General features: G+C 43.2%; 1 protein-coding gene across 7 annotated transcripts in view; it reads left to right on the plus strand.

Moving 5' to 3' along the window:
• The first annotated feature begins 1,415 nt into the window (after positions 1-1,415).
• Positions 1,416-13,994, plus strand: part of JADE3 (jade family PHD finger 3) — a 147,763-nt gene continuing 135,184 nt past the window's right edge. For 2 of the 7 annotated variants that reach the window (XM_019716748.2, XM_074324010.1), the window contains exons 1-3: positions 1,765-1,895; positions 2,694-2,782; positions 3,519-3,600. In XM_019716748.2, the coding sequence (XP_019572307.2) occupies positions 3,588-3,600 (13 nt within the window). In that variant the 5' untranslated portion in view covers positions 1,765-1,895; positions 2,694-2,782; positions 3,519-3,587. Of the gene's footprint in view, positions 1,492-1,764; positions 1,896-2,693; positions 2,783-3,518; positions 3,601-13,994 lie in introns of those variants that run through there. The other 5 variants (XM_074324007.1, XM_074324008.1, XM_074324006.1 and 2 more) reach the window with 4 other exon arrangements.

The raw sequence follows: 13,994 nt of genomic DNA on the forward strand, positions 1-13,994 counted from the left end.
TCAATGAGTGAATAAACAAATTAGTGCATCCACAGCATAGCAATACTACTACCCAGCAATAAAAAGGAATGACCTATTGATAACATGCAACAATTGGGGTGGATCTCAAGGAAATTCTGCTGAGTGTAAAAAAGCCAAATTCAAAAGGTACGATTCCATTTACATGATATGCTTGAAATAACAAAATTATAGAGATGGAGAACATGTTAGTGGTTGCCAGGGGTTGGGTTAGAGGAAGGAGATGACAGTGACTATATTGGGTAGCAGGAAGAATCTTTGTGGTAGAAGAACAGTTGATTGTGGTGGTTACCCGAATCTACACATGTGATAAAATTGCATAGTACTACACACAGATACAGAACATTGCACGTAAAACTGGTGAAATCTGAATAAGGTCTGTGGATTGTACCAATGTCAATATCTTGTTTATATAAGATATTACCATTGGGGAAAACTGGGGAAAAGTACATGGGACTGCTCTGTAATATTTTGTACAGATCCTGTTAATCTATAATTATATCAAAGTAAGTGAAGTATAATAAATGATGTAAGTGAAGGACTATGAATATTTTAGAACTCATACATTTGCATATTGTAAAATAGAATTACATCTTTAATATGGAAAACAGACAAAATATAAAAGAGCCCACATTTGTGTTTAGCCTAGACATGTCAATGAAAATGACAATGTGTTCATGGTAATTGCACAGGGTACACAGCCAAACCCAGACAAGTAAATCAAAAAGGTTTTGTTGCTTAAACATCAGTTATGAGTCAGGATTCCACCAGAGAAGCAGACCAATAGGACATTATATCTATGTCTATAAAATTTGTTCATTCATTCATTCGAAGATATTGGCTTACACAATTGTGGGGTTGGCTGAGCAAATCCAAAATCTGTAGGGCACACAGACACAAAGGAATGATCACCCCCCCCCCCGATTATCCAGGATAATCTCCCTTACTTTAAATCAATTGATCAGGAGCTTTAATTACATCAAAATATCTTCACACCAACACCTAGATTAATGTTTGATTGAGTAACTCGGGGCTCTAACCTAACCAAGTGGACACATCAAAAAACTACACAACATCATAAAGCAACTTTATAAGTGTATTCTGTGAATAGCCACCTTGGCTTTATCTTTATGGGTAATCCAAGCGCTAATGATTTAAATCAATAGTGCCAGACGAGGAGTTTTCTCTACATGAGGGTCCACTTATAGAACTTTGGAGTTAAAGGGGGCCGTGAAAAGCTTAGTTTGTATTTGAATATAGCCAAGGCACCTCCTGTGGTCCTCCCTGGCACACGGCGGGGCCAAGGCTCCTGGCGGCAGCAGCGCACCCAGCAGGAGCAGAGAGAAACCCACCTGGAGCACCGCGCGACGGGTGCGGGAGCACGAGGTGGGCGGAGCCTCGAGGCGCTCTGGCGGTAGCAACAGCTCCCAGCCCGCCAGAAGGGCGCTCGGCGGTCGGCGGGGAGCCAGTCGGGTAGGGCGAGCGCGGCCAGCGGTGGTGGTGGTGGTGGGGGGAATGCGGGAGGGGGAGGAAGGAAGGGGAAGAGGCGGAGCGTGGGAGCCCACAGTGTCAGGAATACAATAGTGCTCCGCGCCGCTTCAGCCGCCGCGGTGCCGCCGCCGCCCAACCGCTTGCCGGGCGCTGAGGCCTGACGGGCCCGGAGGGCGAGGGCCGAGGGCGGGAGCTGAGGCGCAGGGGGCGGCCCCAGCAGATCGGGCGGGGGGCGGGGGTGGGGAGGAGATTGGAGGGCAGGTGCGAGGGAGGGGAGAGAAGAAAGCGAGCAGTTCGGGGGGCGGTTACCACTCCAACCGGACTCGCCCGGCACAGTGCCGGGCCGAGCGTGGAGCTGGGAGGGAGCTTTGACTGGCTGCACGAAGGTAGGCGCCACTGAGGCCGGACGCGATGCGAGTGAGCTGGGGGGCGGCGCGCCGGGTGGGCACGGGAGGGGCTGCCTCAGGGAGCCGAAGCGGGCGGTGAGGGGCGCAGCGTCCCGGCCCAACCTCGCGGCGCTCCAGGTCGCTCCGGCGTCCCAGGCGGCTGGGGGCCGAGAGCGTGTGTGAGCTGATGTAAAGTGACCGGCAGTGGTCGGCGCGGGGGGCGGGGGCGGGCGCCCGAGCTCGGCTGCAGCCACACTCAGGCAGGCGTGGAGCGCCATAACTGTTGCGGCGGATCCCTCCGGTGCCCCTTCCCGACGCCCCCTCGCTCCCTGTCCTCTGCCTGGTCTCGGGTCTCACGGGGTCAGACCCGCGGCTGGAGGACCTGCTCTGCGGGACGCCTGGAGCCGGATGCTCCCGGGAGCGAGGGCGCGCCCTGGCTGTTTCGATGTTGGGGGGCGGGAAGAACCGTGAGCCCTGAGGGGGGGCAGGCGGTGAGGGGAGCGGCGAGGTCCTGGGTGAGCCTGGGCGCCCCGCGGGCTGGCGAACTTTCCCTCCCCCTCGCGTCATTGTTCTGGCGCTGCTGATCGGGTCCGCCACGACCACCGAGTGCCGGGCGGTCCGGGGGGTGGGAAAAGCAAGAGGGCTTTGCGACTCTTCTGGAGAAAATTTCCCACCGCTGTGCTTGGCAAAGTTAACTTTTCTCCAGCGATCAAGTTGGTTTTATTCGCTCCGCCGTGGGGCAATCGATTAAAAAATATATGTATAGACTCCCTCCAATCTTTTTCTCTCTCTTTTCAGAGCCACTGCTTCGGAGAAGTCTGTCTCTAAATTGCACAGGGCAACCTGCGTTTATTATTTGGGAGAAGGGAAGGGGGGCGTGATCTCGAGTGAGTGACCATAATGGTGGTAATGTGAAGGCATGTTTAAAAGTTGGTAGCATTGTGTAGCCCTGGGACATATGGAGCGCCTAGGCATTTGGCAAGAAACTTTTTTGGGCGCTTCTCTGACTTTCGGGGTTGCAAGGAAATACATGGCCTCAGATGTACACGAGATTTTTTTCAAGTGAGATCCGTTTATCTGTGAAGCTGAGGAGGCGATCCCAGCATCCCCCCCCCCATCTTCCACCGTCTGACTGTATAAGAAATCAAAACCATGTTGATGGTGATTCCAGTGGCCTGGAGGGAAAGACGACCTCGTTCCCTGCATTCAGTCTGATAAAGATAACTGTCTGCTTCTCTCTAAACTCTAAAATAATTTAAGTACAGATTAGTTGCACAACATCTTGGCTTACTTTAAGCAACCCAGAATCCACTTTCCCAGAGTAGTTCTCTTAAATACCTTCCCTGCAGCCACTTCTTGTCAGCCTGGGGGTGGGGGTGAGGGGGTAAGAAAAGAGTAGACCCGAACAAAGCATTGTTTTTATTTAATTTAATACTTTCTTGACAACTGTAAACAATGGGAATGTGGATCCCAGCCTCTGTACACTTTGAATAGTGTAGTTCTCATAAAACATATGATTACTCTCCGGATAATTGGGAATAGATGGGGTTTTTTTTCTTTTTTGTTTAGCCGAGGAATATTCTATCTCTATAACATATCTTTTTTTTTTTTTTTCATTTATAGTGAGCTCTGAGCTTAAATATTTGAACTGTAGAAGGATAATACCTCTCTTCAAGGGGGTGAAGGGATTACATGAGGTGTTTTGGTAAGTGTTTCTCAGTTAGTGTGAGCTACCATCATTGCCACCTTTTCTTCAACTGTGCTTTTCTATAGTTTTGTTTGCTAGAAAAGAGCTCTTAACCCAATCTTGTTGCTGTGAAACAGTGCCGTTGTCCAGACAATTCTGGAATACTCAGGGGTTCTAGAACCCACACTTTGTGTCTCACTGTTTTCTGAGCTGCCTTGCTGTGTCTTGGCCTTCTCACCAGTAGGAGCCTGTGAAGCTCCCAACTCCTTCCTGAAGTGTTTGTGATCAGCTGGGAGCCAGGAGTGACTTGGAAGCAGCCTTGACCCACCATCTGGCCTGTAGAGAAGGTTCTCGGGCAGGACAGGTGATTGTTCAGAGCTCTCATCAGAGTTGAGACATATAGTTAAAGAACAAAGGATGTGGAAGACTCACAGGTTGAGTATGGGCCTCTTCTTTGATAATGCTTGTCCTTTCCCTCCCTTGTGTTTTCACTGCCACAGCAACCCATTTCTCCCCTAAGCTACACAAAGCCATTTCTTCTTTTTGCCCACTACTTTGAGGTCTGGCTAGAACTAGGCAAGTATCTGGGGGGAAGTTGGGGAGGCAGGAAGCATCAGGTGTTTGTGAAGACATGGCGTTACAGAGGGCTCTTACAAGCCTTGAGAAGGGACACAGGTTGAAGATTATCATAGGACGTGATGTACCTACCTCCTCATGGAGCTGACACACAAGGAGGAAGGTAGAGATCAGATGCTGGCTTCCATTAAGAAAATCTCTCATCGGGATAATTTACTATAACCTTTACTTACCTCATGTGATACATGAGGGGTGGGTGTTGGGGGACACTCCTCTGGCACTCTCCTGAAATGGCTACTAGTGGGACACTTGAATGGTTTACAAGTTTCTACCTGTTCCAGTTACAGTGGCTGGGAAAGCTGAAGCATTCTGGTTTGTGGGGTGGGGAGGATCTAGAATGAGTAGGTAGAAGTGGTGAACGAATAAAAGGGTGCTAGCAAGTGGTCATTACAGACCAAGTAACTACTGCTTTGAGTTTTCTGTTTTCTGGAATCTTCTGTTTTCTGGAATGGTTGTTTTTGCCTCCTCCCTGTAGGTCTCTCTGTAGACAATAGAGAAACTCTTACCATCAGACAATAGCGAAACTCTTAATAGTACATTCATTAATACTCTTCAAGCAGTAAATAATTTAATCTCTTACCACAACCCCAAAGCCATGGCTGAGCCCTGCTACCCAAGGAGTTCCTTGTCCCTTGATATTGGCTGATAGGCAAGGAAATCCAAGCATGGAGAATATAGTACCAGCGTGACACTAGACCTTGTGTGTTGTAATCTCCTGGGAAAATTGTTATTCTAAATTTTAAAAACTTATTTTGATATAATATTATAATTACAAAAAAGTTGCAAGAGTAGTACAAAGAACTCCAGTATTCCTTTTACCCGAAGTCACCAATTACTAACAGTTTGCTCCCATTTGCTTTATCATTTGTGCTTGCTGTTTCTTTTTCTGAACAGTGTGAGTAACCATTGAGAGGCTAGTACTTTTCAAGGGCATCCTGTCCTGAAGGGTGGCTCAGATGCAGCTGTGGGGTACAGCAGAACATGGTTGGTGATGCAGGGCCCCAGAGGTAGTGAAGTCTACCTACAGCCGTAAAACACATTTGTACATCACATGGAATCTCTGGTGCTGGATATAGGAATCATTATCAATTGTAAAATGGTTAAGATAAACGCCTCTTTTGTCATCATTCATGTCAAGTTTGTTCCTAACTATGCCAAACCTTAATATTGTTATGAAAATCTACTCCACCACCCCCAACTTTGTGCCATAATGTATTCTCCAACATTTTAATCGATTCATTCAGCAATCATGCATTGAGTGCCTCCAATTTGCTAGGGGGTATAAGAGGTGAAAGATATTCATCCCCTTACAATCACAACATCCAGTGGAAAGGAATAAAGAAAAGTACCATCACAGTCAGAGAGTGTTCTTCTGAAGCGGTCTACAGGGGGTGATTGGGACACCAGGCTGGTCAAGGATCTGAAGAGTAGATACCTGGGAATTGTTTGGGATGTATGTGAATGTGAAGATCCATCTTCTCTGAGGCTTGGCACTCTTAGTTGACAACGATCATGAGTTAGGGAAACCTTTGGTGTCATGCACCCAGCTTCGGCTATGGGGGTAGGCCAGCTTGGATTCTAATCTACCACTTGATCTTGGCCAGTTACTTAACTTCTCTGTGCCTCAGTTTATTCATCTGCCAAACCACTTCTTCGAGGTAATAATTGAGGTAACAATTGCTCTGTAAACATTCATTTTTATCTGCCCTTCCAAAAATGCAGTACATGGGGAAATCGCCTGAAAGGTATTAGGTAGTAAGGTGGGATTCAATGGAGTGTTTGTATTTTTCTCTACAGATAATTGCTAATTGTAATAAGAGCCGTGATGGAGATTACTGTGTGGAAGAATAACAATACCAGCAGCCGATGATGTGTTAACTATTTCCTGTGTGCGGAGCACTGTGCTAAGTGCTTAATGTAGGATATCTCTCTGAGGTTTGAGTCTCAGAAGTGAAACAAAGGTAACTTGTCTAAGGTCACACAGCAAGTTAAGAGGTAGAATGCTTCTGAGGGAGACCAGCAAGGTGCCCTGGGGCCTGAAGGATGAGCAGGAATAAAAGCAAGGTACAAGTCAGAGAATGGATTGGCAGGCAGAGGGAATAGCACGTGTGAGGGCACTGAGGTGGGAAAGAGATGTAAGGATCCATAGAGGTTTGGCTAGGACCTGGGGAAAGAAAGATGAGGTACGCAGGGGAAGATTGACAGGGCCTTATGGGACCTCATTAAGGAGCTTGTGTTTTATTCCAAGGGCAGTGGGAAGCTGCTGGAAGGTGTTTTTCACTTTTTCTTAAACCAAACCGTGTGTGTATATATACACTGTGGTACCCCGAAAATAAGACCTAGCCGGACAATCAGCTCTAATACGTCTTTTGGAGCAAAAATTAATATAAGACCCGATGTTACATTATATTATATTAATTGTACTATATTATACCTGGACTTATAGTAAAATAAGAGCGGGTCTTATATTAATTTTTGCTCCAAAAGACGTATTAGAGCTGATTGTCTGTATAGGTGTTATTTTCGGGGAAGCACAGTGTGTGTGTGTGTGTGTGTGTGTGTGTGTTTAATCCAGAAAAGCATCTAGGCCTAAACAAAAGTGGCTTAAGAAAGTAATTTCCCTGTCAGTGCCCCACTTTGTGATACAATAGAGGCAATGTTTCTAACCCAAATGTGTAGATCTTAGACAATTTTTACTACCCACCATTAACGTGGCTAGAAAGACTTGCTGTGATACTGGAAGAAGCTGGTCCTACAGGATGTTTTTAGAAGGAGGCTTAATTAGTCTCATATATCTGAGGATTTTTAGGCTGCATTAAGGGAGCTCTTGCAGCTTTCACCAAGCCCTGTCAAATGGGGAAAAAAGTAGAACTGGGAGAAAAAGTAATTCCTGGAAACCTGAGTTGTTCAGTGTTAGAAATGGAACTATTGAGTATAAGACTTTGGTTTAAATAAATCATGATAAAGATGCTTCAGTGACTAAATGGAAATATTTTTTATGTGTGGTTTTTTTTGTGTTTTTTTTTTTTGGTGTGTGCCGTCTGTGATGGCAGACAGCACATTTGTGAGAATCTGGGAAGACTTAGGCATTTTTTCAATACTTACATATTTATTTATTCTCATACAGGTACTGCAGGTTTTTCTGTTTGAAACTATTTATGTGCAGACTAAACTTCACAGGAGGAAAACTCGTGTGCTCTTCCCCTTTCCATATGTACTGGACCCCAAACATATTTACTTTGAAGTAGCCTGTGTCAGTTAGATTTGGCGGGGGATGGGCGGTGGTGGGCGGGTGGCTGGAAGATCTAAGATGGCCCTGCTCACACATCTGGTGGTTGGCAGGCTAGGTTGGTCTAGGAGGCCCTACGTCCCACGCCAAGATGGCTCATCTCCACTCCAAATGGTCTCCTCCAGCTAGCTGGTCTGAACTTGTTAAGATGGTGGTCTCCAAGACATAAAGAGTAGCGAGTGAGAACAGGCATCGGTGCCCAAGCACTTCTTGAGTGTCTGCTTGTGTCACATTTGATATTGTCCCATCAGCCAAAGCCTAGAAGTGCTTCTGTGGCTAAGCTCAGAGTCATTGTGGGAGGGAACCATCCAAAGGTGTGGATACAAAGAGATGCAAAAAATTGGGGGCCATTACTACAGTAATACATAATAATTATGAATGTAACCTCTTTTCCTTTGACAAATCGTGTTAAACACCCATTTCTAAATGTAGTGTGTTCTTGAAACTAAGTAATATGATTGTGCCACCTCTTTTACTGAGTGTGGAGCTGAATGATGGTTTTTCTAGGAGGAAACCAAAGGGAGGCAGTGTGGCTCTGGATATATTCTCATGAGTGGCTTGACTGCTCATTGATTTGTGTGACTATGATCAACGGAGCCCCCCTGTGTTTCCTCAACCTCCTGCCCAAGCTTTCTCACAAAAACTGGAGTGCACTAGGCTATACGAGGGTTTGTAGACAAGAAAAAGATGCTTAATTGGGAATCCATCATTACCTGAAAGGTGAGAGAAACATTTGCAGCCTTTTCTCATAACCTTTATGTGATTTATAGTTTTTACCGAAGAACAAAAAAGACTTACTTGGGCACTGTAATAAGGATAAAGGATTCTTTGTAGATGTGTTTTATTTGGTCAAGGTTTTAAAATCTTCCTGTGGTTGCAGGGAAATATCCAGTATTGTGCTGTGAAGTAGGGGGCCAGTGACCAGCAATTTGGGGCACCAGCCTTTGGTCTTTGATTGTGAAGTTTTTAGAAGTAACACCTTGCACATAACTGAAATGGGCTTTACAACCAGTTTGTGGCCTGAAACATTACAGGAAAATGCAGCTGGACCCTGGGAAGCACGTGTGGGACACTGGATAGAAGGCTCATTTTGTACGTCTTAGACTTGTACATTCCTCCAGAAAATGGTGTGGTGATAGACTCTCAGCTTCCCTTCTTTTCTCCTAGGATAAAAATTAAAGGTGAAAAATCCCTGACATTGTAAAAATGAGGGACTTGGAAATAGCCATCAAAATTATAAATGCACATATCGTTTGACCCAGCAAACACTTCCAGGAATTTATTCAACACATATTTGCATATTACTTGGAGTATTGCTTATAATAGCAAAAGGTTGGTAATATCCTAAGTATCAGTCACGGCTCGATTGTACAGTAGTATATATCACACTGATACTGCATGATCTCCAAGATGTACAAAGTGAAAAAAAAAGCAAGAAACAGAACAGTGTGTATCATATATGCTACCATTTGTGTAAAATAGATAGTGAGGCAATAATATATACATTCTTGCTTATACAGAAAATATTTCTTGAAGGATATTCAAGACACTGATAGTTTGGGGTTGTACATGCTCAGGGGCAGACGGATGGAGGGAGACTTTTCACTGCATAAACTTTTATATGTGCTTTTTGAATTTTAAGCCATGTGAATATATTACCATATTTTTAAAATTAAATACATTCATTTAAAAAGAGATGGTATATGGTGATGGTGATGTGAACTTACATGGACTCCCACCGAAGTTGACCTGGTCAGAACTATCTCTATTAAAAATATATATCCTTGCCTGACCACTGTGCTATACACCTAAAGCTGAAGCAGAATAATATTGAGTGTCAGCTATAACTAAATATATGGGTACGTATAGTCACAGGATGTGGAGTAAAACATAGGGATTGTAACAGCTATATAAGATGTCAGAGGGTTAGTAGATTGGGGAGGTTATCACTTTGTCAGGGGTGTAAATGTTTATTTCGTTGCTTTGTACAAGGCAAGTAATATGCTGAAAGAGGGGAAAAAATTCTCAACTCAGAATTCCATATTCCATGAAAGTGTCCTTCAAAAGTGAAGAAAAAATAGGGCGACCAGTTAGCTTGAATCTAATAAAAAATGTGTGTGTGTGTATTATATATGTCTCCTGATATGATCTCACTTATATGTGGAATCTAAAGAATAGAATAAATGAACAAGCTAATCAGAAACAGTCTCAGAGACATAGAGAAAAAACTGAGGGTTGCTAGATGGGAGGAGGGTGGGGATGAGGGAGAAGGTGAGGGGATTAGAAAGCACAGTCAGTAACCACAAGATTGCCACTGGGATATGAAAGACAGTTGGGGAATATAATCAATAATGTAAAGATTTTGTAGGTTATCCAGTGGACGCTTGTCTTATTAGGGAGACCACTTCATGGACGGACTAGATGCCTGACTACTGTGCTGTATGCCTGAAGCTGAATAATAATGAATGCCAACTATAATTTAATATATATGTGGTCACAGGATGTGGAGTACAGCGTAGGGAATAGAGTCAGTGGAATTGTAACAGGTATATACGATGTCCAGGGGTAGCAGATTGTGGGAGAGGGTTATCACTTTGTGAGGGGTGTGAATGTCTAACAATTACATTGTTTTGTACACCTGAAACTAATAAAACATGTATTGATATCAATATAGATAGATATGCATACAGATATATATCTCCTGTCACGTTTGTTTCCTAGAAATGCCTCAGAATAATGTACTTCTGAATTTTTAACTATAGTCCTGCCTTTTCCAAAATGTCATCTGAGTGGAATCATATAATATGTAGTCGTTTTGGTTTGGCTTCTTTTACTTGATTTTATCCATATTATGTTCCTGTTCCTTTCCTCACTGAATAGTATTCCATTGTATGCATGTACCACACTTTGTTCAATTCACCTGTTGAAGGACAACTTGGCTGCTTCCATGTTCTTGGCGATTATGAATAAAGCTATAGTAAACATTAACATGCAGGTTTCTTTGTGAACATAAGTTTTCCGTTCATTTGGGTAAGTACCTAGGAGTGAGATTGCTGAGTTTTTATAAGAAACTGTCAAACTGTCTTCCAAAGTGGTTCTACCATTTGGCACGTTTGCCAGCCACGAATGAGGCATGTGTCAAGGTTCATTTTCCCACATATGGATGTCCACTAGCTCCAGGATCATTTGGTAAAAAGACTATCCTTTCTCCATTGAATTGCTTTTGTACCTGTGTCAAAAATATGACTTTGCTGTGTGGGTCTATTTCTGAGCTCTCTATTCTGTTGCATTAATCTATGTGTCTATCATTTTATTATTATCACAAAGTCTTGGTTAGTATAGCTTTGTAGTAAGTCTTGAAATCAGGTAAGATGAATACTCTTTCTTCTTCTGTATCAGAATTGTAGTGGTGAGAGAGGACATGCTTCATTTATTCCAATCTCGGAAAGCTTTCCATCTCTCACCGTTAGGTATGTTAGCTGTAGGTTTTTGAACATACCAGGGGTGCCAAAAAAATGTATACATATGACTTGTATTCATCTTTTGTTATTGATATATATTAAGTAGTACAATTGTAATACAGTTTTTTCCTTTCTTAAAATATGTATATGGTTTTTTTTTTGGCACCCTCTGTATATACCCTGTCATGTGGAAAAGAATTGTCACAGTAGGCCTGAGGCTGTTTGCTGTCTTTAGAAGGCCTGCTTGCAAGATTGGCCCTTGGCTGGTACCTGGGAAATGGGCTTTTCACACATTTTGAAGATAAACTATTCTACCTTCATTTATTCCTTTTCCAATTCTCTTCATTTCTTTATGCTAATCCAAGTTCCCACCTTAATCTTTCTGCCTGAAGAATTTTCCTTTAACGTTTCTTTTATGCCAGGTCTGCTGACAGTAAATTTTTTGTCTGAGAAAGTCTTTATTTTATTTTTCTTCAATTTTTTAAAAACTTTTATTTATTTTAAGTGTTTTTCCAGGACCCAACTACAAGTCAAGTAGTTGTTCCAATCTAGCTGTGGAGGGCGCAGCTCAGAGTGGCCCATGTGGGGATCGAACTGGCAACCTTGTTGTTAAGAGCACCACGTTCTAACCAACTGAGCTAACCGGCCGCCCTATTTTTTCTTCATTTTTGAAGGACACTTTCATGGAATATGGAATTCTGAGTTGAGAATTATTGCCCTCTTTCAGCATATTGCCTTGTTTGCATGGTTTCTAATAAGTCTGCTGTAATTCTTACCCTTGTTCCTCTATAGTTAACCAGTCTTTTTTCCTCTGGGTGTCTTGGAGGTCTTTCTTTGCCTAGGTGTGACTTTTTAATTTTTTTCATATTTATCCTGTTTGATGTTCTCTGAGCTTCTTGTATCTGCGGTTTGTTGCCTGTCACTAATTTTGGAAAGTTCTCAGTTATTATTTCTTCAAATAATTCTTGTGCCCTGTTTTTTTTTCCTTTGTCCTTCTGGGATTCCAATTACAAGTATGTTATACTGTTGGATATTTCCCACAGTTCTTGTGTGCTGTGTTCCATTTTTTTCACTCTTTCGTGTCTTTCTTTTAATTTTTGTTGACCTGATCAATAAACTTGATATTCATGCTCCCTGATTCCTTGGCTGTGTCAAGTCTGCTGTTGAGCATGTTGTGTTTTTTACTGTGGGTTTTTTTTTTTTGTTTTTGTTTTTTTTAATTTCTAGCATTTCCATTTGAGTCTTACAGTTTCTGTCTCTTTGAAATTATCCATCTGGTCTTGCATTTGTCTACTTTTCCCGTTAAAATCTTTAACGTTAATCATAATTCTTCTAAATTTCATTTCTGATAGCCACGACATCTGTGTCATACTGAGTCTGGATCTGATGATTGCTTTGTCACTTGGAATATTTTCTTGCCTTTTCTTATGCCTCATAAGCTTATTGAAAGCTGAATATGGGCAGGAGATACTGAGGTAAATTGATATATTTGAAGAAGAACACAGGTTCCTTTCTGCTAGGCCCTTATTGGGGGGACTAGAGTTAATCTAGGCAGGAGGTGACTTGCATTGGATGTTTGGTTTTGCAGTGGGCACCAGAGATTTCTGATTCCTCTGGTGGTAACCTTTTTGCCTCTTGCTTGGCTTGGGGTTTTCCTTTGTGTTGTTTCCCAAGAGTTGTTTCTTACAGCCCTCCTAGTTGTATTCCACTGTTACTAACCATGTAGCTGGTTTGCCAGGTGGTGGCTGGTGAGGGAGGAGGACGTTTTGTGATGATTTTATTCAGCCTTAGACTTAACAAAGGTACTGGAACCTGGGCCTTGAGTGGGTCCTTCAGAGGATTTCCTGCTCCTCCAGGTATGGAACTTTTTCTTTTTCCTCTGTTCCTTTTCCCTTGCTGCAGTGAGGACACCGGTGTCCTCAAGCCTTGGGTTTTCAGCCCTTCCCCCTGCGGATTAAGCCTTTTGTTCTGTACGGGAGATAAAGGAAAGAGGTCTGGGTGGATTTCACAACGGGTGCTGTTTTCCTCAGGCAACCAGCCCCACCGTGAGAGCTTCCTCTGGGATTTTCCCCATCCTCCCGGTAGGAACCTGGTGGGGTTCCTGTAGGAAAAACTTGTAAGAGGATGGGAATGCTCCCCCATGTGGAGCCCAGGAGCTTCATAACTCTCATGACACCCTGTACTCCGGCCTCCAGTAATTTATCAGCATTTTCAGTTTAATCTTCCCATTGATTGACATGCTCGGATCATGTGTGCAGGCGCCTGGCTTTTCAGATAGAGATGCTGGTTTGCCCTGTGACCTTGGTTCTCTGATAGGTCCAAGAAGATTGTCTAGCTTCTTTCTTGGAAGGGTGGGAGTGATGGCTTCTCAGTGCTTTACATGTCACAGCTGAAACCTGAGTCCTAAAATACGTTTTAATCTACATAAATGTCTAATGCTGTGCATGGCCCATAAAACTCAGTACAGGTTAGTTTTCCCCCTTTTTCTCTTTTTCTCACCCCCTTGAATTTTATGGTTTTCTGCCTAGGGAGCCAGAAATAATTGATTCTGGTTTGGGTTCTGCCTGTTTTAGGCTTTAAAAACTTGTACACCACTGGCAGTATGTTATGTTTACCTTGCTCTCTTCCACAATTCTGTGTATGCCTTGGTAATTATTGAGCACATTGTTAGCACTCAGTAATTATTTTCCTTATTCAAAATTAGAGCATAATTAAGACTTTCTAGATTACAGGTTTTGCTAGTGACCATGTGTCTGTCATTGTTATTCCTCACATTTCCAGATGTAATTCAGTTTAGCAAATATTTGTTGAGTGCCTACTGTTCTACGAGTGAGGCACTAGGTGTTGAGTAGAATACAGGCGGTGGACCAAGGCAGTGGAAGCCCTGTGGATGGAAGGATGTTGCAACTTGGGAGATACCTCCGTTTCAACCTAAAGGATTTTAAAAATTCTTTTTAAAATTCTATCTTCAATTATACTGGAGATACATGAGTGCATTCCAGTAAAAATTGTAGAAAGAGCCATGA

The sequence above is a fragment of the Rhinolophus sinicus genome, chromosome X (assembly GCF_036562045.2).
Source record: "Rhinolophus sinicus isolate RSC01 chromosome X, ASM3656204v1, whole genome shotgun sequence".
NCBI lineage: Eukaryota > Metazoa > Chordata > Mammalia > Chiroptera > Rhinolophidae > Rhinolophus > Rhinolophus sinicus.